This window comes from Corvus hawaiiensis, chromosome 6 (assembly GCF_020740725.1).
Source record: "Corvus hawaiiensis isolate bCorHaw1 chromosome 6, bCorHaw1.pri.cur, whole genome shotgun sequence".
Classification (NCBI taxonomy): Eukaryota; Metazoa; Chordata; class Aves; order Passeriformes; family Corvidae; genus Corvus; species Corvus hawaiiensis.
Genome location: NC_063218.1, coordinates 50,185,743 through 50,209,511, shown reverse-complemented (window position 1 = coordinate 50,209,511; position 23,769 = coordinate 50,185,743). Strand labels below are relative to the sequence as shown.

The window sequence follows — 23,769 nt, the reverse complement described above, 5'->3', positions numbered from 1 at the left end:
AAGCAGCTCAGAATGTCAGCACTATGCCCCACCTGGACAAGAGGCATTCTCATACAAGGGTCTACTCTTCCTTGGGCACACAAACCAGTGACAAAGTGGGGACTTCAGATGGGGAAGAGGAAAAAAAAAAGGCACACGGTGCTGGTGAGCCCACCCAACCCAGCAATGCCACCAGAGGCAGGTCCTGGCCCTCAGGCACATCCATACCAGGACACAGGAGTGCAAACCTATTGCATAACTTACACTGAATTATGCAATCCTTAAATCCTCATTAACAAGCAGAGGCTACCACAAGTTACTAGTGAAAACAATCTGAGAAATCCTGAATAAATATGACCTGCTTTAATAATAGCCAAACCATGCTTTTGGGCCAAGAAATTGTGCATATTACCCCAGGAATAAAAGTTACTGAGCCTTAAAAAGTAACAGGTTCACCATTAGTATTACAAAAAGACAAAACCAGGAATATTCTTGTTTGCATAAGTTGCAGTTGATCTTATTTGGTAAGACTGTAAGTGTCCTAATTTGGTTTTAAAAGTAAAATCAATTGTAAATTTATTTAGACCAATTTACCTGCCTGCCTGTTGTACATCACTGGGCCTGTATTGATTGTTTGAGATGGAACTCATTCCAAATTGTATTGATTTAATTCATTAGCAAATTTTTAGCAAAGCATATTTTGTTGTTTCAGAGCAGAAGTACATAAAGCTCCATTTAGAGACTGCAGGACTGAGCAGGGGAGGTATAGGAAGGGGCTAGAATTTCTCGAATTAATAAGACTTACAAGCAGCAATATGAATCATCTGTTTCTGATAAAAGAACCATTTTTTAAACAATAAATAAGAAAAACTAGGACTGGAAAAAGCCTAGATACGTTGATGGGGAGGGGGGGAGAAAACCCAGTTGGTAAAATAAGAATGGGGTGAATAATTCATAAATAGTACAGTTTATTGGTCGTTTTAACAGACATTTTGATTTATGGATTTAAGTGCCTAAAATAGCTCAGCAATTTATAAATCATCTTAAAATCAACAGATCATGAGTAGATTTGTCTGGCTTTACAGCAAGGCAGTTGAGCTGCATTTGTTACCTTGGCAACTGAAGGTACCTCAGTTACCATGGCTACAGCTCCTTTAAAATACGGTTGGCAATTCCTCCCTCCCCAACTTTTGTGACTATTTTGAAACGGAATTTAAAAAAAAAAAAAAAAGAAAGAAATCCTAATACTGTGTCAACACTTGCACTGAGACAAAAGGTCTGCAAAAATGCAAATTTTGTCAAGCCACAAGGCCAGGGTAAAGGTAAACTAATTTTTCTGCTGCAAACCTTTAGATCAGCGAGACACTGTGTTATGAAGAGCTTGGATCCAGGAATCCACAGTCTTGGATTATGAAGAGCTTGATCATCACAGCTCAACATTTCACATCAAAACCCAGCTCTGCTGCTCACTGGAAGAAGTGGTGCAGAAAGGGACTCCTACCACATTCTCTGAGTATCAAAGCTCCCCACAAACAGGCAGCTGCCTGGATTGCTTCATGAGATATGGGAAAAAGGGTCAGAAATCCTGGATTCTTGTTTCTGAGGCAGATGAGGTGACAACAGGGAGTGCATTCACCTCCCCAGACTCCAGTCAGTACCCGAGATGTGCTTCCCATGTCTGGAAAGGATGGCTTTATGGAGGAAACCGTTTATGGCACTCAAGTCAATGTCCTCTGAATTATCCTGAGGTTAGAGTGGCACTTATGTTGCTAAACTGCAGGTAATCTGTTTAGGGAAGTTGCTTGCGCCTAATGCATCAGGACGGGAAAAGGCTTTTCCATCTTTCCAGAAAATTGTGCACCTTAACGTGAGACACAGGGATTCCTTCCATTCAAGGAAGAGGTCACAATGCCTCTTTCACCTCCTTGTGGTTATACCATGAGTTAAATATAAAAACACTTCAAGCTCTGATTGAGGAATAAATAATTTTTAAAAAATAATCACAGACTTTGATTTGGGCATCTTCTGATTCCCAACTAGATCTATGTTTTAAAATCACCTTTAACTTTCCCTCCTTAGGAAACAGGTTTTTGTGCTCTCCCACAAAATTCAATTGCACATAGTTGGTTTTATAAGCAGGCTTATGGCAGCACACAATTCCCACAAATCACTCAAGAATTAGAAATGGAGCGAGCAAAAATAATCCCTCCAGGGTAAATGCTATTTTTTATCCTTGTTTGCTAACAGAATATGTGGCTTGAACACAAGTCCTGCCTTTCTCCTCTCTTCTCCAACTTCATCCCCAGTCCCCTCTCAATTTCCCTTTGTCCCTATTATATGGATACTTACTTAGGAAGATTTCCAGAAGTGATTAGTGATTTCTGGCGATTCACAGTTATTGAGTCTCCAAACCAAAATCTCCTTAAGGGCTAAATTTTAATAAGCCATCAGTCTGATCATGATAAAATATCTGATAAGATTTCTTAGTGTTGAGGACTTCAAAGTCTCATGACAAAGTACTGAGGACACTAGAAAGAGCAGTGGAAACCTTTTCACCCTTTTCTTAACCCAGAGCGGTTTCCAGAGTCTGGGGTGGCACAAAGAACAAAACTCTAAGAGCTTACACAGATCAGAGCGCTGCCCCCATATTCTTTACACCCCACACACATTTGCTGTGTGTTGGACTCGCTGCACTGCAAGGTTAAAAGGAAGAACACAGCTTAAGGACCGAGGTGGAATTTCACAACCAGAAAGCTTTGAACTCTGCAAACACAAGTTCTGGGGGACCATGTCTTGGCCAACAGAGACAGCATCCTAACAACAGCCCAGCACTCCAAATTTCACAGACTATCCACTCCTGGGGAAGTTTAGATATTAAGATACAGGTTTTGAACAATATCCCCTATTTTTTGCTCCAGTCCAAGATCTCAATACTGGTACTTGTATAGTCAAAGTTAAAGCAACACACTTGAGAAACATAGGCTCTAAACACTATCACCTTGTGTATGGGACAGGAGCAGTACCTACTTGTTTTGCCTTACAAAACAGAGATTGATACCTACATTAACATTTCAACAGCACTTCCAAGGTGTACAGTTCCACACTGTTAAATGCTATGCAGAATTTTGGACTCTTTGTAGTGCAGGTAGATGCATAATATTCAAACAGAGCTATTTCAAATGAAAGACATGTCCTTTGTGTCTGAGGTTAGAACTCAGAAACTGAGTTGGTTCTTCAGCCACACTAAGCATCATACCTGCATGTGCACTTGAATAAATCTAAAAAATGAAAATACACCACAGATGATACAGCCAGAAGACAGTAAACAATGATAGATGAGAGGATCCTATTATCCAACAAGATGCTGAGTGTACTGCAGAACACAAGCTAAACACAGTTGCATAATATTGCTAGCAAACCTTTTAGAATATTGTTCATTCCTTTCACCTTTTGCAGAAAGCAAATTTTCTTTAGGTTTAGGCTATGACTTACCTTGTGATCCTTTCTGAATATTTCTATCTTTCTTTTGACCTTGACTTCACAGAGGTTAGTTTTAGAAGTGTTTGCTTGTTGCTTATGCAATACATCTCACAGGAGGGGTTCAAAGGGCTCCTCCTGAGCCTTTTGTGGCCCCAGCTAAACGGGGTTAACAGAAAGATGTACTTAGTGCAGCACCAGATGAGAGGTGGCTCTCACCTGCAAAGGGCTGTTGGGAGCCCTTCTGACAATGCCAAGCAATCAGCTCTGCAGCAATACCCCTGGAAATCCTCCCTCTGCAAGGCCTCCACAGTTGCTAACACTGAACTGGCTTTTGGGAGGGGTGGTCTACACATTAGCTGATAGCAGGGTTGGTGTCACAGGTGCTCCATGTGACTCACCAATTTAGCCTGAAAAACATAACAGCAAGGGCAAGGCTTTTTCATTGCTCTCCTCCATGTAAGCACAGAGTTTTTCCATATCTGTAGGTATGCACTACTGTGGCTAGATTGGCTACAGTAGGAGAAGATATTGTACCAGGGAAAGAAAGGATGATACAACTTTCTCCTTGAAATCAGGATGGTGCTGTCAGCAGGGTGGGTGGCAATGTGCTCTAAGTGCCCTGTGTCACATACCATGGTGGGAGCTCATGCCATGGCAGATGCCCTCATGGGTTTGGGTTGTATGCTATGCTTTCTGTAAATATCACACATATACTTGCCCACAAAACAGTGGAATCTCACCACAAAGAAAATGGGCTGTTTTCCATGAGATGTAAGAAAAAGAAAAAAAAAAAATTACTGGGGAAGCAAAGTGTGTGATTGCCTGAACAGGAGACTGGCACCACATGGCCACCTTATGGCTCCAGTTGCTTAGTGCTGACACATTGAAAAGTGGAGCCACAGAAACACAGGAATAAATATTTTCTTCTTCAGAGAGACAGGAGAACTGATGTTGAAAAAAATACCCTCAGTCTTGCTGGTCTGCATCCAGACAGAATATACAGAATCCTTTAGGCTGGAAGTGACTTTTAAAGGTGATCTGGTCCAACACTCTGCAATGAGCAGGGGCATCTTCAACTACATCAGATTGCTCAGAGCCCTATCTAACCTGACCTTGAATCTTTCCAGGGATGGGACATCTACAACCTCTCTGGGCAATGTGTTCTGGTGTTTCACCATGCTCATAATGAGAAAACTTCTTCCTTTCATCTAAGCCTGAATCCCTCGTTCAGTTTAAAACCATTAACTCTCATGTAATTGCAACAGGCCCTGCTGAAACGTCTGTCCCCGTCTTTCTTATATGACAAAGGCTATTTTGGAAGTTGCCTAAAAGAGCTACCAATACAGTTTTGTAAGTTATGTTGTCACTAATTTGGATATCTAAATTGGCTCACAGCCAGTCAAAACCTAGTACTGACAAAGATTGCTGTCATTGGAAATTTTGTATGCTCCCATCCTGTGCATTATCCTTGCACAAATTAAGCTGTGCAAGGGCCTCTGCCTAACTAGGGAATGAAAACATCCTTTGCTTTCCAAAATACTGTCTAATTTTTTTAATAGTTTTTGGATTTTCTTTTTGGGTTTTAATAGTTGTAATTATAAATAATGTGGGTATACTTTTATATAATTATATAATAATGCTGATATTTGATATTTAGGTTTTGTAGAGCAAAGGCACAAAAAGGTCTCAATATTTAGTAACATATTTAGGCCATCTAGGAGCTTAAAAGGACTTTTGTGCTACACACTGGCCAAAGGTAGGAAAGAACTGTGGCCATAATGCTTTAAAAGCACAACCGGTAGCTATGGATTAAGCTAAGCAAACAATATGAGAGGAGAAGTGCCTACAACACACTGCTAGTCGTAATCTGGACAACAACAACAACCAAAAACAAAAAAACAGTTTCTCTGAATTATGTGAAATGATCCAAAATGAAGCAGTCATTGAAATGCCTGAGGTTTAACATCCTTATTTTTAGCCACCTTGTTAAGAACTCTGGCTTTTCAGGGAATACATCATCTGTGACATCCATCCACATAAACTGCAGTGAAAACAGGAAATCCTGAGCTCAACATTTACTGGCACTATAGTGATCCCAGGGCTTCCAGTTTTCCAGGGTGAGGAGTTATTTTGAGTGCCTCCATTCTGAGGCGCTAAACTCAACTGTCAGAGGGTAAACATTCAGCTGCTCCCAGAATTTAAATTTCTTTGGAACATATCCCACAGAGTCAGAAACTGAGGTTTCAAAATCCATGGTCAAATATGAAGTAAGTTGGTCTGTAGAGGAATCCTATCATAATTATTTTTGCTCCAGTATTCCTTTGGGAGAGAAACTGGATTAAGGACCTCACCGCCGCGGGCACTGCAGACCCAAACTGCTCACCTTTGGGGCTTGATGCATTCTGGACTTTCTGCTTCATCCTATATAGGAGCTGCCAGCATCATCCTAGAGCGGGCCACACCCCAGCAGCTCTGGGTGAGTGTGTGTGGAAGGTGTGCAGACAGACCTCACACCCTGCCCAAGGCTGGTTTGGTAGCCAGCCCGCCCGCATGGGAAACTACTAGAGGTTGGACAGGCACTCATTTCAATTTGTCTTGAAGCAGAAGCATTATTGTCTGCACACAGACGTGGTCTGGAACACACACCAAATACCTTGGTTTAAAACCCACAGGGAGAAAAGCTGACCTTGCATGTTCAGTTCAAGAGTCCTACATTCAGGGCAAAGCCTCCCTGTGTTTCAGGTGTTTCCTTATGGACTTTTGCACACAATACTCCCACACATTGGAGGGATTCCTCAAAATAAAGGTAAGTAAGCAGGGCATGCTCTTTCTAAAGGAGCTGGAGAGTACTGAGCACCCTCTGCCTCCTTCATACCTGTAACAATTTCATTCCTCAGGGCTGGTATGAAGCTGAGGTTGATGAATCAAACCTCACTGAGGGTGGACTCTGAAAGGCTGCAGAAATAATGTCTCCAGCTCTGTGAAAGGCTTCTAGCACCACTCCAAAAGTAGGTTTGAAAGAGGCTGCACACCATATAAGCATAAGCATATGAATTAAGCCACCTTTGGGCAAGTCATGGTGCAGAAGCTGTAACAAAAAGGGAAAAAAATAGACCAGCAGCAAGTTAGAGAGGAAGGAAGTGTGATTTTCTCAGGAGATAAATCCAGAACAAAGGTGGTGAGGTGAGATCCTGAAAATCCTAACGCATGACACCACCACCATTCATTGCTATAAAACTCTCCTTTTCAGTTTAGACCAGAAACTGTGCAGAGTCCAAAAAATGTTACCTACTGCCTAACAGAAAAAGATTGAAACTCCTACTATTAATGGGCAATTAAAGTTCCCTGTTTTCGTTTGCCATGTGTTAGTTTATGTTCCATGTATGAGATATTACATGACATTCTCAGTTTCTTTAATCCTAAGGCTTTTGACAGAACTGACAGCATAAAAGTGTGTGGCATCATCTGAAAATGAGATTAATAATTATATTGAATTTATGCAGCAAAAGCATGAGCATATGAAAACAGATGTCTAGGATTCATGGGATGTTTGAATGTTTAGTGGTTGTTAGCTCCCAAAAGAAGGAAAACACATGAGAATTTCTAAATGCTTAGTTGTCTGTGATGGATAAGACAAAATGAACAAGCTTAAGATGAAGAAAAGATTATCTAGGTTAGGCATTAGGAAGAAAACATAGAGATAAAAAATGGTGAAGTACTGGATAAATTTCCTGCAGAATTTCTGTGATATTCACCAGTAGAGATCCTGAACAAAAGTCAGCGTAGCTGCCTGTCAGGAATGATCAAAGACTGTGCTTTGGGACAGGGAAATGACATTTTTGAAGGTCCCTATCAAGCATACGTTTCTGCCATCCCTCAGAGATGGAAGGCTTACTTTCACACTCACAGCTCCTTCTGCTGTGCCTCATATACTCAGCTGCAGGAGTCTTGGGGCCCTTTTGGATCAGGAATCTATATATGTTAAGAATTTCCCACTGTGCCATTGCTGAGCAATATGAAACATTCCTTGGTCCCACCATACTGTTCCCATTTAGTTTGCACTACCAGAGTAGAGAGTAGCAAGGAAGCTTTGCAAAATAAATTCACTTCTTCTCTGTGTCAATGTTCCTATTAAATCACAAGACTTAATCTGTCCTAGATGAAACTGAAAGGCTTGCCTGTGACCTAAAAAGAACCATTCCAGCCCTTGCTCAGTGACCACCTGGCTGGCCATGTGGCGCCAGAAGAGCACTGTACATACCCCATTTCCAGTTCTCATAGAGCCTGGCTTATCCCAGTAACTACCTTGTCAAAGCACATGGCTGCCTGCTAGGACTAACATTTGAGAGATCAGCTTCTAATTTATTTATTGCAATGTCAACACCGAATAACTTAAGCATATTTTCCACAGATGACTGCACTTTTTTTTTAACACGCTGTTTCATGTCTGCGTGCCACAAAGCATTCCAAGATTTTTTTGCAAGCTGTCATATATTTTTTGGCATTACATAATCATTTGATCCATGAGCTCCTAGTGGACTTTTTATCTGACTCTAGAGCAAGCTCTATCTACAAGCCTCCTTCTTCCATTTGTCTCAGCTACAAAACATGAATTTGAATAATCTTGTGAGTGAATCAGCATGTTTGCTGATGTGAGCTTCTCTATCAATTGTCTTATCATCTTACTGAAAGACAGAGTGCTGAGAAGGTCATCTCTCCCTTCACAGAGAACAGCTTGGTGCTAATATCTGATTGTGCCCTCAAATACCTACACCAGACTCATAAAAAAAGAGCTGTATTATTTTCCCATGCAAATAATTTCCTTTTCATGATCATTGCTCACAGGATCTTGAAACACCTTCCATTAGGATTCTTAATGAAATATTGCAGAGGTTGCTTTTTGACGGAGTCCCAGCTTTTGCTCGCTTCTCCAGCGTTATCTGGTTGCTAGTATCATGTGCCTACATTTAGTCATCTGATCAGTCATACAGATTCAGTATTACTTTCAAAAATTCAGCAGAATTACTGGCATGTTAAAAATGAGTCATTTGTTTGAATCAGGGTCCATAGCTCTAAGAAAGCCCGGAAAATTGGTCTTCACATAATAAAGTGTTTATAAAGCTAAGTATTTTAAAGCAGCTTTCACTTAACCCGTACTTTGGCTGAGCTGCAGCAAAATTCTCTCCTTAAATATTTTGGTGACACATGGGCTAAACTGAATTAATTTTAAATTAAGAGTGGTTAAAGTACCATTTACAGATTAAAACAAAAACTAGCCAAAGCTTTGAGATTCAAGTCAATGATGGGCAAATGTTGGCATTTTCATGGAAGTGCGGTAGTTTTGAGAGACAAAATCTCTCATCATCTCTTCAGATGAACTACTGTAAAAGAAAGCTGGTAAAATACTTGAAGAGATACCTTGTAAACAGAAACCCTGGGTCTTTATGCAGGTCTAGAACAGGTCTCTGGGTATATTTGAATTACTGATGTTTTGTAGAAAAAACAGCTCCTATGTTGCCAGCAGAGATTTTAAACTCTTCAGAGCCTAACCTTTTCCTCCAAGTATTTACCAGTGGTTGACAAGGTGAAAAATGACTAGACTTAGGACTTTTATATTATTCTGCCCATCCACACCCCTCAGCCCTCTCCCATCCCCAAAAACAAACAACAAAACCCCAAAACAAACTAACCCAAACACAGTGGATCTCACTAGAGTGAGGAGATTCTGGAAGCTCCATAGCACTGAGAGTACCATTGTTTCTCCTTCAGAGACAAAGTTCTATGGTGAGTTGTATGTTCTCACCTCCCCTTTCAGTCTTTAGCTTCTTGAGAAGCTGCTCAGAAGGCCCTGCTCATACAGACTGAGATGACAACTGCTTAGTTCCTCTTCTTTGCTGGTTCAACAGAACCAGGAGTGTTTTCAAGTAGTGATTTAAAAATTTTTGTCATCAAAACCAAAGCTCATTGGAATAGATCAGTAGAAAGAGATGGTGCCACTTACATAGAGAATTTTCTGATGCTTCAACAGATGTAGTTTTATCAAAATGCCACCTTCCTCTGCTTTTCATCCAGAGGTTCTGGGAAGGGTAGGATTTCCTGAATTTCCCTATTAAAGGATAGGGATTAAGAATAACTTTTAAAAATATTTCTGAGAGCAGATGGAAAGGAAAAGGCTGGCAAATCTTCTCTGAGTGTGCTGTGTTTCTTTTCTCCCATCTAGCTTGAGTAGGATTGTTAAATGATTCTGAGCAGTATCAAAGGAGAAGAGCACGTGACTGTGGCATGCAGCTGCTACTAACTCGCTCTGAACGTGTGATCTGGAATGAATTATGAATAGCGTGTCGTGTACACCGCTATTTCCTAGAAAACAAACCCTGGAGTTACTGAAACCTGACTTGCAAAAGCCCTGCTGCTTCCACTGCCACCACACACTTTCCTTGTTGTTTCTGATCCAAGAGTGCTGCCAAGACTCGGCCAACGCCTCCCTTCCCAGGTCCCCACTCCAGACTTATATTGGTCTGGACAGGGAGCAGATATAAGTTGGCAGACAGTTCCAAGCCCCAAAGAGTTTATTATCTCAATTAAATTTTTAAAAATAGACAAAGGATGGTACAAAAGATGCAGGCCCACATGCTTGAAGACTGTGTCAATGGGGGAGGTTGCAAAAGAGCCTCACTCATCTGATTTCTGTCCTGGTACTTTCATCACCAGCCTTCACTACCCATCCACACAGGTCTGGAAATTCCAGACACCATATCAATGAATTCTACCAGGTTACCCAGCATATTTGTGCAGAACTAAGGATAAAAAAGGTTTCTTATCTCCAAGACCAGATCTATCTAAGACGTGCAAGGTAAAGTGCTGTTTTAGAAAACTACTCCCAGAAGTAAACAGCAAAACCTGTGTATTTAATGCTGTCTGGTCCAATGTAGGTTTCGGGTGTTCTAGGGTCCAGTCGGGACGGCCGGACGTAGACGGTGACGGATGGAGACGAGAGATCTCTATAGGCAGGTCTTGGGACACAGCCGGTTTATTGTAAAGGGCGTGGGTATTGGGGCACTGCTCAGAGCTGGTAGACTCAGCTCTGAGCAGGCCCAAGAGAGCAAGAGAGTAAACGGGTGAGAGAGAGAGAGAGAGAGAGTAGGAGCAAGAGTAGAAGTGGAAGAGAGGAATGAGAATAGAATGGAAGAGAGAATGAGAGAATGAGAATGAGAAAGAGAATGAGAATGAATAGAAGAGAGAGAATGTCTGAAGTCCTGGTTACAATACAATAAATCATCTTCTGTACTGAATATTCTAATTGTCACTAACCAATCTAATACAAGATACAAATCCTATAGCATTTACATACAGCCTATAAGAGTTCTTATATTACCATAGAGTGTTACATCTTAACTTCTAAAAACTACTCTTTGGACCCCTTCTGCTGAGCTAGTAGGGTCTGCTCTGACCCTTGGACCTGTTTGCAAGCAGAGGGTATTGTTCCATCAAGAGGGGATTACTTCAGTCGGCCATACCATTGTTTTCTAGTTGTTCAGTAACTAAGACCTGGTATTTCAAAAGTGGCTTTCATTTCGATGTTGCCTGTAGTTTTCATATTCCCAAAATCTTTTGTCAGGCAATCATATTTCCAAGGCTTTCCTGTTTCATCTTCCCCAACAGTCCAATCCTCAGATCTTTTATCTAAGCCTAGCCTCTAAATCCCCATGTATTAGAAGGTTTATTTGGGTTTTTAAGGCTGTTGGACTTTTGTTTTCTTTCCATGCTGAGTGGAAAGATGCTGGCTAATTATTCATGAGTGGCTATGTCTGATTCCATTACCTTGCTCCTTTTACAGCCATGCAAAGTCGATGTGAAACACTACTGGTATGAATTAATTGGTACTTCATATTCCCACTGCACTGGCAAAAATGGCTCAGACAGACATAAGGCAGGGAGAAGAGATAGGTAGATAGGTAGATACATAGATAAATAGATAGATAGATAGATAGATAGATAGATAGATTTAATCAGAGGCAATATAAATTAAATTATTAAATTCTCTACTTTGGGGCATGACACCTTTTAGACTCTTTCAAAATAAACTTATTAAAATATAGCCAGTATTAACAGAAATTATGCAGGAGTGTAATTTCTTCTCTCTCCAGAATGAAAACATTTTAATGTAACTTACATTTTAATCCAAATTTCCCCCTTTAAATCTCCTCTCTGCCTTCACTTATGGTTTTTGTGGTTTTGGACAATCTGAGATTTTCCTTTGTTGATATTAGAGCCAGAAAAAAAGTGATAGCAGCAGCATTTCTAGTGAAATAGAAATCATTCATATGTCAAAGAAAATAAAAGAGTTTTGATCACTTCAAACACTTCACCTAGGTATTTTCTTTAATTATAGAAAATTTTAGATGCCATTATGTAACTCAACAGCATGTGACATCACTTCTTAAAATCCTCACTCTTTTCCCTCAGCCCATTCAGGTGCTAGGAAGAAACTGCTGTAAAATATAAGGAGAAAGAAGACTAAGAACCACTAAATTATTCAAGAGCAATCCATTGGTTTGATTAGTTTTCAGACTATTAGTGAAATAAAAAGAGACAGACTTATTTTCAAAGACCATAGAACACCTGTGAGTCCCATAGTCTTCATCAGATTTTATCAGAATTGCCTGTCTCTGGGTTTGACAAGTTATCATGTTAGGCACAATGGGTGAGCTCTTTTGGCCTCTGATGGTGGGCCAGAGAGAACTTTTTTTGACACCTTTGGCAAGAATGAATGCTGGTCTCCCTAGAAAAGCCTACTTGCTGTTTTTTGTGCTATTAGATTATGCTTACAGTTTGCTAAATCTCAGATAATTAACAAAGGAAAATACTCAGAAGAAAAAAGGGGTGAGAGCAATATGAACTGGGGCTCACAAGTGTACATCTATGCCATTGACACTTGTGGTAAGCTGCTAAATTCCTGTGTTCCAAGAAGCTGCAGGTGATAAATCTATCAGAGAGGGATGCCAGTGAACAAATTTTCAGGCCTGCCTTTCAGGCATTTCTGCACTTAAATTGGAGAAAAGTTAAATTGGAGAAAAAATACTGGGATTCTTCCTGTCAATACCATTACTCAGACATAGTTTTATGCAATCTTGAAAGCAGACTCTTTCAAAGCCACAAAGTGTACAAAAACATGCCCATCCCTGGGAAAGGATGCTGTTAAATACAGATAGGTGGAAGCAGACACTTCACACTCATTTAGGAGATGCTTCCTGCTCTGCTGAAGTGGGGACTAAAAGCTCTCAATTACCCTCTGAAGCCAAGGTGTGCACACGCACGGGCTAACAACGAGAGACATCATGGGCGTGATGCTCTCTACCGATAACGCTGCCGGCCTGCTGCCTGCAGAGAACTTAAACGCCTGGTCAGAATTGGTTATTTGTTCCCTTTAATACAGCAAAACATCAGTTTCAAGATACTTGCTGTGCAAGGTCAGCCTGAAGGTTGTCCTAAGCAGGTAAAACTCACTCAGGAGATATATTCGTATACACCAAGAGCAGGATTGCATTTGGAGTCAGGATAAAGAAAGGGGCCATCTTCACAGACCCCCTAATAAGCAAAATCGTTTTAGTCCCCTCTCTCCTTCTTATCTCTGAGTGCTACCTGTCTTAAGGAAGTGTCAGCACTTCCTTCTGCAGCCTGAATTCTCAGAGCTCTGTGACTCCAAACAACCTGCCCCAGGCTGGAATAAAGCAGACATGCTTAGGCTGCTAGGAACATCTTCCTCGCTTCTTGGTGCAAGATGCTTTTTGTTTCTCATTGTACTCATATACAGACATTTAATCTCTGAGTTTTATTGGTATCTTACACAAAATTGCTTTGACCACTTAAAAGAGTCCTCAACTTATTTTTCAGGAAGACTGTTTATATACTAAAGCCAGTAACATTTAGATAAAAGCATATAGAACCTGCATACATTTATATAGGATCACAAAGCACATGACCAACACCACCTATTTTACAGGTGGAGAAATGGTGCATGGAGAAATTTCCCTGTTTAACAGGAGAATCTGGTAAAAAAGATACCCATAATCCTGCTTCTCAGTTTCCCTAATCTGCATATTGTTTTATCTCCCAGATATATTAGGCATTGATTTTAGCACATACCAGCATGTATAGTAGCTCCTCACATAACAGTGCTGTGAGAACATGAAGTGTTTAGGGAAAAATATTGTTTTATTTTTTAAACCTGTGGCAATGGTTCTGATCTCTTTGGCAACAAAGCTGGATTTGAAAAGCAGAAGAGCCTGTTTCCTTCTGTATTCTTCCAAGCCTATTTGCTCTTACTGGCCAAACACTGGCACAGGCTTCCCAGAGAGGCTGTGAGATACTCAGACCTGGACTAGGCAGGACCAACCTGGTCCAGCTTTGAAGTTGTACCAAACAGCCTCCAGAGGGGCCTTCCAACCTAAATGGTTTTGTGATTTTATTCTCTTCCATTTTCTTTGTATTCACTTAAATGGTTCATCTCAAACTCTGGCACATCCATGTTTTTGACTTTGTGTGCTAATATGGATGGTCAAGTGTAATTCTGCACTAGGTTTACCCAGGAAAGCAGACAGCAGGAACTTCTTGATTGCAGGAGAGTTTTGATAGTTTGAAGCATAGGTTATTTTTAATGGGTCTATTCCTTTGGCAGCAGTTTTGTTCGGTTTGTTGCACTTCATTGGCTGGCAACACACAGTTAGAAGAAACTAATTCTTTTTAATCCCTGTGTTGGCTACACTGTTGAAAAAAGGGACACTATGAGTAACAGGAAACTAAAAGAGTATTTGAATAATATTTTAGCTATCAGAGTTGCTCATGTTCATGAAGACAGGGAAATACCTTATATGATATCTCTTGTCAAGGTGACACACAAGACAAACGAGAAGATAAAGGATGTAGAGAGTGGAATGGCAAGAGGTATTACCATGACCCCATGACCGTACTACTCCAACACACAAAGAGACTTAGATATATGCAAATTACTTAATTGATTAAAGGAGGATTAAGCAGAGCAACTGTGGTAATAAGACTTGTGAATTTTGGCCTGACTGCACTGACTGTACCCCTCAATTATCATGGAATGCAACCAAGAGATCACCTTTAGGCTGAGGAAAGACTGATAAAAGCTGAGAAAGCTGATCAGCTTGGAGAAGAGACAGCTCCAGGGAGACCTTATTGCTGTCAACAAGGTCTCCCTGTCAATACTTAAAGGGAGCTTATAAGAAAGATGCAGACTGACTTTTTAGTAGGTCCTGTTGTGACAGGACCCAGGGTAATGGCTTTAAGCTAAACGAGGAAAGATTCATACTAGAAGAGATTTTTTTTACAATGAAGCTGGTGAAACAGGCACAGATTTCCCAGAGAGGTGGTGGATGGCCCATGCCTGGAAAGATTCAAGGCCAGATTGTAATTGTAATCCAACATTCTTTTTTTAAAGATTCATCTAATTCTGGTAAAATTCTTACACTGTAATGAGAATCTCTTCAAGAAAACTGTGTCTGGTGAAAGCCAATAGATCTGTGTCCTTTGGGATCAGATGACAGGCTTACCTGAAAGCTCTTCCTTACTCTCCTATCCTCCACTCCCGAAAGTTCTGGAGAAGGGAACTGAGAACAGAGGCATTTGAGAGGTCAGTTTGATATGTGACTCTTCTCAGCCTGTGTCTGTGGTTTGGCAAGAAAGTCTGATGATGCCAAGGACTTTGCTCCTTGCTGTAGAGCCCACCTGAGAATGCCACTAGCATTTACTAGCACCTTTCTGAGATCTGAAATATCACAGCTCTCACTAATCTGGGAGCAGCCACGATACTGCTAACACAATGCTGAGAAAAGTACTGCCTGGCAGTTGTCCTGGAAGGTGTGCTCTCTCTTTAAGGCAAGAGCAAGTTCAGGAAGGTACAATTTCAATATGTCCTCAACCTTAAATCCCACAGAAAGGCCTGAGATTTAAGTGCTTGCTCAAATTTATACTCACACTAAGGTGCTGTCTATATAGGAATGGATTTTAGCATGTACTTATATACTGCTTTCCCTCCCAGGCTGAATGTTAGGCTGCCTTTGCAGGTGAGACCTGGCATCTTAAGCCCACAGGAAGAAGGCTTGGCATTATCTTTACATTTAATACGGCTCTTGTGTCTCCCTGATGTTTCAGAATGAAATCCCTTGTACTTAACCTACTGTTTAACATTTCTCTCATATCTTTCTTTCCACAGTATGTGGCATTTGCCTCCCTGTTCTTCATTCTGGTCTCCATTACCACCTTCTGCCTCGAGACCCACGAGAGATTTAACCCCATTGTGAACAAGACAGAAACTGAATTCATTGGGAATGACACCCAGGTGCGGCACTACAGGGAAGCAGAGACTGAAGCCTTCCTGACCTACATCGAAGGTGTCTGTGTGGTCTGGTTTACATTTGAGTTCTTGATGAGAGTCACTTTCTGCCCAAACAAGGTGGAATTTATCAAAAACTCTTTGAACATCATTGACTTTGTGGCCATACTGCCTTTCTATTTAGAGGTTGGACTCAGTGGCCTGTCTTCCAAAGCTGCTAAGGATGTCCTGGGCTTCCTCCGCGTAGTCCGTTTCGTGCGAATCCTGCGAATTTTCAAGCTGACCCGCCACTTCGTTGGGTTGCGGGTCTTGGGACACACCCTCCGTGCCAGCACAAACGAATTCTTGCTGCTCATCATATTTTTGGCATTGGGCGTCTTAATCTTTGCCACGATGATCTATTATGCCGAGAGAATAGGTGCTAAACCAAATGACCCTAGTGCCAGTGAACACACACACTTTAAAAATATCCCCATCGGCTTTTGGTGGGCTGTTGTCACCATGACGACCCTGGGCTACGGAGACATGTATCCTCAGACTTGGTCAGGCATGCTGGTGGGGGCCCTCTGCGCTCTCGCTGGTGTGCTGACCATTGCCATGCCTGTCCCTGTCATTGTGAACAATTTCGGAATGTATTACTCCTTAGCTATGGCTAAGCAGAAGCTACCAAAGAAAAAAAAGAAGCATATCCCGAGGCCACCCCAGCTGGGATCCCCCAATTATTGTAAATCTGTCGTAAACTCTCCACACCACAGTACTCAGAGCGACACTTGCCCACTGGCCCAAGAAGAAATTTTAGAAATTAACAGAGCAGGTAGGAAACCTCTTAGAGGAATGTCCATCTGACCGTTAACCTCCATCCCGCATAGTGATTTAAGATTCAGCCAGACTGCTTTCTTAGAGCAATGGGTAGCACATTTATCCATTCTAGTCCCACCATCACACAGTGAATAATATGTGTGAAGTCTAGGTTGCAGGGACAAATGGTACAGTGGAGGCTGATCAGCAAAACTAAGGATGAGAGCATGCTCTAGGAGCCCAAACTTTGGTCCTGGTTAAGGGCATACAAGTCTCAAGATATTTTGGAAAGCTGTTACATCTAGTGGAAGAATTTTGAGAGTTCTACAGCTGTGTTGCTGGACTGTGTAATGCATCTCAGAGGCTCCTGAGAGCTGAATGCTTCATAGAGCAGAGTAGGAGCCAAGTACTCAGCAATTACAGAGCTTTCTGACAAAACAGGGCTGGAATTCGAAACAGCCAGATGCTTTCTCATTTGTTCCCATTTGGGACCTTTCAGCTGTTTTAAATGGCAGATATTGTACATCTCATTACAGAAACTAGGTGCCTAGTAAGTTGAAGGGACAACTATACCATCATGCATATTCATGAGACAATCCCGTCTCTTTCTGATGATTAACTGCAAAGTAGAACAACAGCTCAAATTCTTGACACTAATGCAAAATGACTCACTATGAGACAAGACTAGATGTAAGGATGTTTATTCCATGGCATGCAAATCAATCTATTCTATAATATTCCACTAGAATTTAGCATTTAGAACTATGAAGAGTTTTGAACCACATTTTCTAAAACATGCTCCTTTTGCAAGTATGGGTTGGTGAGTTACAGCTCTTTCAACCTTCTAGCAGCAATGGCCAACTGGAAAAGGTCTGACTGGTCATTACTGGCTGGTTTGGCCTAAACAGTGATTGCCTCTTTCTTATTTTTAATTGTACTGACTCATGTTAGCAATAGGTGAAACTAGAGCAAAATTAACCATACTAATTCTACTGGGAGGGGAGAGGGAAATATAAAGAATACTAGTCACCATGGAATATATTATAATATCCCATGGCTAGTGGTTAATTATGGGAATATCTCAGTTCTATGAGACTCCTATAGCACACAAAATTACGGGGCTCAAATTTGATTTTTTAAACCCCATAATCTACCTCTACCCATGGAATATCACTATTTATTCTATGGAGTAATTTGAAAGTAGATAACCCTGTTGAAAACAATGCCAACTTCATTTTTGGCAGATGTTCCAGCCAAGTTGCATAGTAGACATTCTTCAGCCTTTTCCAAATATCCCCCTGTGTTGTATTAGAAACGACAGATCGCCAGCCAAGTGTTCTCAACCGACATAGAGTTCAAAAGAGGTGTTTTGGAAGAGCTAGCATATACCTATGATGGTCTTGTGTTATCATTTTTTTGCTTTGAAGAAAATTCTGATTTGTTACTCATTGTGAGTGAGATATTTTCTCATCATCTCATAGCCATGCATGTTGATGTCATTGTGAGAAGCACAAAGAAAGTGAAACTTTCCTTTGTGTGTGACTTCACCAATGCCAATGCTAATTTTGGAGGGGAAGAGCTGGTGGGAATCTTTCTCTTCTTTCCTATTCTCTTTTCTCTTCCTTTCTTATTTCTTTTCCCTTCTGTGCAAGTATGTAAAATCCATTCAGAAGGTAAATAGCTTTCATTTTGTTTTTGTTAAAGGCTATTTCCATTGCAACAGGCCAATCACAATTCACGTGACTGATAGACTGTACCAATTGTATCCTTGGCGCACACAAGCGATGATTTTATCATCCATTCCCCTCAGGTTGCAAATGCTTATCATAGCTCATGTTCAAGCAGCAAACTTCCTCATAAGTAGATGCCTTTGTGGCATCACAGATCAAGAGGGAAAGAGGGCACAGCAATATTGTGTGTCTCCTACCATGAGCAATGTGCCAACTGCCCCATGACAGGGTGCAAGAGATGCCAGACTCTGGGGTACTTTAACAGTCAGCTACAGAGTGAAATCAGCTCAGAAATCCCTGGCTTTATAGAGTTCCTTCCATTACCTACCCTGGTCCTCTCTGGGAACTAGAGGACCAGGAACTCTACGAGTTCAGTACAATTCCGCACTGGTATCCTGAGAATACGTGTCATTTTGGTTCAATGTGGAACTGTTTCACCACCATCAGTGCTCAAAAATCAGCTGTTACTGCAATATCCATGAAGTATTGATAGTAGCAGCAACTTATCTACTTCTGCAATAATTAAGAGAGACTATTTTTATATACATATACAAGCATATATATTTTAAGAAGTAACAAAGCACACTTACACTTCAGCTAACAAAATTGCTACACTGTAGCTGGAGTTCTGTTTCTGATAATTATTATGCACCACTAGCAGCAAAAAATATTGCCTGCATCTTTTAGCTTCCAATTAGGGAATGATCTATATGAGTGCAGGAGAAAAGCAAAAATACTAAGATCAGAACCAAACTGTTAAGACAAGATCTGCATTGCCTTGGATGTTAATTTTCATTTCTGTAATATAAAGCATTCACAGGCACTGACTTGTTTTTGAAACTATCACCTGCACATTATATGAAAACAGGGGTTTGCAAGCAGTGAATGTTTCCTGTACTGTAAAATCTTCAGATTGATTAACACCGCCTAACTGTAAACAAGTAGTTCATATTGCACTAGGAACACAGACTGGGTGCCTAACTTTTCTAAAATAGTGCCCTAGTTGTCCAGCATATTTCTTTTAATTTTTAACTGTAAAGCTTCAGTGTGACAGTGTCTAGGTCACATAAGATCATGTGATTTGTATCCAGGTGTTATTAAAAAACAAAAAGCCTGCTTCGCTGCTCAGGTGTAAAAGACATCACATGAAGTTATTAATTCCATGTATTATTTGTGGTGGAATGATTTAAACACATCACCAAACAGGGCTGAGCATGAAGTAGTTCCACACATGACTCCCTCTCCCATGCACCAAGTCAGCACTTCACATCTGTTCCTGGTCCATGCCCTCAGGACCAAGGGGGCTCTACAGAGCGCTCAGCACAGCTCTGCCCAGTGCCTCCTCCCAGGATAAGGAGCACTTTCCTGGCACAAGCACTCACACAGCAGACCTCTGCCCACAGGCTGCACAGCTGCTGCCAGCAATGCTGTGGTCATTTGCAGACAAAGTAAAGATGCCTTGAATTTAGAGTCTGGCAGGTTGGAATTAAATTTTTTTTTGTCCCAAACACTCTCAGCAGCTCAATCCTGGGCTAATCTACACCTGGCAGGAGGGTATCTTTAATTAAGAGCACTTGATTTTAATTCAATATAAAGATGTCGGAATTTCATTCTACCATACCTCCCCTTCCTGCAGCAGCCCTTCCTGTTTTCCATCCCATCTGATCCCACCAGTGGGTGGCTGGGAAAGCAGCGGAAGGGAGGAAAGGCATTTCAGAGTAGAGGATGGCAGAGCTACTGCTGCTGGCAGACATTCACCAGCAGCATTAAGAAAGGAGGGATTTCCTCTATGCAAAGCATTGTCTTCAAGGCAGTTTCTGCTGCCTATAAATTCTCAAGATACTGCTCTAAGTGCCTGGTGGAACTGGGCCTGATACAAAGCAGCAGATTTCACCTGACCAATTTGACCAAAACTCCTTGACCTGGGGATGTGTCACACTGTAGAGGACCACATGTCCCCTCACTTAACATACACCCACCAAGTTCTAGCATCTCCATGTCAAAGGATTAACGTTTTGTTGCAGTGTTCTTTACAGGCCCTGTTCAAGATCAGGGCTTCATTTTGGCATCATTTTATACAGGACAACTACTATACTGCAATCAAATACCCAACAGGCTAAGTGGACAGTAAAGAGAAAATGGAAGTAATCCCCAGTATTTTCAGTTGACACAGGGTTTAATTTAATTGAGCAAAATTACTTGAAAATCTGTGGCAAAGCCACTAGTTGAATATAACTAAATAAGAATCAGTCAACCACAGTCTGCTGTGCTGCAGTATCTTTTATCTCGTCTTGAGTATTCTAAACAGTTAGTGTCGTAACAGAAGTTTAAAAAAACCAAACAAAAAAACCCCAACAAACAAAACCAAAAAACACAGAAAAAGACTGTTTCAACCACTTAAACTTGATTTTTGTCCCAAAACTCACACTGTCCTACAAGTGTAAGTAATTTAATTCAGTACATAGTGAAATATTTTAAGGTGCAAGTTTGTAAGAAAACTTCAAAACAGGAAAAACAAATATTAAAAGCTCTCAGTTTTGTTTTGAAAACGTTGCTCAGCTCCTCAGTCCCTCTCTTCCATGAGCTGTGTGCTTACCTGGAGGACAGGTTGACTGCATAGTAACATCTCAGAGTTGTCACTGGATGAAGCAGTGAATGTAACTTCCCTGCACTGTAAAAGAAATCTAGAACTTGAATGGAATTTATAACTTCATTTGATGCCTACAGTACTGTCTGGTGCCACACAGCAATGGTCTAAAGAATGTATTCATAATACATAAGCCAAGGAGATGGGTTATTTGGGGTTTGTTCAGAGATCTACCCCACCCTTGTATTCTTTTCATATATATATTTACAATACCAGCACACACAGTGTTTATATTCACTTTAACATGGCCAATTTAAGAATTTCTCACTTCTCTGATCTCCTCTGCATGCAGCTTCACTTAAGCTATACTCCAAGGATATCCTATCTGCATACAAATGTATTGTGCAGGCTCTTTCACAGTGTACTGATGGCAAAATTCTCTATTAATTCCATATCTGTAAAGTACAGAAAAAAATTACTAGAATTGAGGCACCTAAGAGGAGAGGGAAAATGTCTGTCATTACTAACACAGACTTCAGCTTCAGAAAAACATTCTGTGGTTCTTCTATTTCTCTGCCCCAAAGCCAATTTTCAATAACCCAGTCCTAGACTATCCTGATGTCTGAATAGTTAAAGTAATCCAAGTCTATCACTGACAAGAGCTACAAAGTTGCAGTGACTCCAGTGTACTCCATGGTCAGATGAACTGGAACAAACTGTGATGTTAGGAACCCATTATTTCAATGCAGTTTCCCAAGAGAGAGCTGATCTCCTTTTAAAGAAATCGTGTGGAATTACCCATTCCAGCTTTATCACTCATACTTTCTGAAGGAGCTGCTCTTTTCTCAGGGCTTCATTTTTCATCCCTTCTGTCATCATAACCTAAATAACCTGTATTCCTTGTGCAACACACTGCATCTAACGTCAGAAGTGTGCTGAGCACTGTAATTCTAGTGCCAGTGCTCAGTGGGAGCTGGGAACTCTTGGCACCTCTTGTCAGAGGCTCATTTATGCTGCCTAACTTTTCACTGTAGCTTGTGAACCTCAGTGGCTTTTATGGAGAGCAAAGCATTGTTAAAGCCATAGGTATGTAGTCACTGTGGTGGTCCTTCAAGCCACAGGGAAGCAAATCCTCTGATCAAATGTCTCTGAACATTATAAAAAAAAAATCTCGTCTAATTTTATTGTCATAAAACCTTTGCCCCTCTCTGTAAGATGGACTGTAGATGGCAAAGCAACTGCTAAGGGTTTAGGTCTGTTTCAGCTCAAAAAGCTCGGGTGTTTTAATGTGTTGGACATAAAAAATACTAAAACGGCAGTGGAAAAGGTAATAGGGAGGTGTTTTTTCTTTCCTCACCATACTTAGCCTTCCTAGCCTTTAAAAACTCCTCACTCGGAAATAGTAAATGAGGTAATGATCACATCTTGATATCACTGACAATGGAGAAATTGCTGACAGCTCAAAACAAAAGGAATAACACTCATTTCTTCTCATCTAACTTAAGTTTCATTTGCCTGATGTCCCCCTTATATTGGAAGAAGAATCAGGCAGCCTCAGACAGTAATCCACTCATTTATGAGCTGAGCTGTCCTCTGAGGGTGCCCTTCTCCATAAGGGATTGCAGGTGACTGCAGCTCCAACTCAATATTCTCAGTTCAGTGCCTACAGTTCTGTGGAAGCACTTTGGATCTATTCCTTGCCCCCTGCCCCATGTGGCATTCCTGCAATCTCACAGCTGAGGGGTCACATGTAAAACAGAATTTATAGCTAATATAATGTAATACCTTGTTGTACAATTATTCATCTGTCACTTCCTGTAGAGATAAAACTGGTGGGTGTTACTTGTACTATGGTGTTTGTTGACTCTAGAATGTGAGCAAAAAAAATAACATCCTCTATGCCAAGTAATTTGAAAACAAAGAGGAGGAGCTATGTATTCCATCACAGTGCTTTATGTTTCCTACTTTTCTCTGGCACTAGGTGAGACATGAAAAAAATTTCTAAAATTAGAAAATCTCCCCACACAAACCCTGTGGGCCAGAGCCAAGGCTGAGTGTGTTTAGGGAGAGGACTGCACTAAGCTAAAAAACAATTGCAGAACTAAACAATAAATTTTAGGACTTTTCATGCCTTAATAACCTAATGAGCACAAGGCACTTTTAGTCATGGGAAAACACAGATACAAGCACTCCAGCCAAATAAGGCCAGCCTCTGCCAATCCTCCAGCACAAAGCAGATGCAAATATGGTAAATCCTCTTTCTCAAGCACATGCCTGCCACTGCAGCTCCCATGCCATCCAGTGCAGAAGGCATTCCTGGAATATGAGAGAGATAGTCTTGGGATCTCTTCCTTCTGCTGGATGGAGTATGGTTGGTGTTTGCAGGACAGATACAAGAAAAGGCACCTCTGTGCAACAAGTGCATCTCTGCTGCAGTACAATTAAACACTAGATCACTTACCTGTTACTACGAAAGTCCAGGGGCAAAAAGGTGTAGGATATGAGGTTCCAGTTCTGTGCCCAGTCCACTTGCTTGTATCCCTCTTGGACTATACTTGCTGGGTATTTTCTCCAAGCCTTTTGTTTACTTGCTTGTCTGTTTATAAGCACAAAGCCAAAATAACAAGCACTCTACCATTCCTGCTGTCATTGTTCTTTGTATTCATTCATCCACATTCCATGTCTCAGACACCTTCCATACTGTATAGATCATCATACTGTATTCCTCAGTCAGAGCAGTAATATAAGATTGTAACATGACTCACCTGACTGCATTTTTCTGCAACCTCTACCTGACCTGTCAACAACCCCTCTGGTGTTAGTGAGACTCTCAGATG

At 41.0% G+C, this 23,769-nt stretch overlaps 1 protein-coding gene across 7 annotated transcripts in view; it reads left to right on the top strand.

Annotated features, from left to right (window-relative positions):
* Positions 1-23,769, top strand: part of KCNC1 (potassium voltage-gated channel subfamily C member 1) — a 125,685-nt gene that overhangs the window by 70,726 nt on the left and 31,190 nt on the right. For all 7 annotated transcript variants that reach the window (XM_048307760.1, XM_048307755.1, XM_048307761.1 and 4 more), the window contains exon 2: positions 15,698-16,631. In XM_048307760.1, coding sequence (XP_048163717.1) covers positions 15,698-16,631 — 934 coding nt within the window. The remainder of the gene's footprint in view (positions 1-15,697; positions 16,632-23,769) is intronic.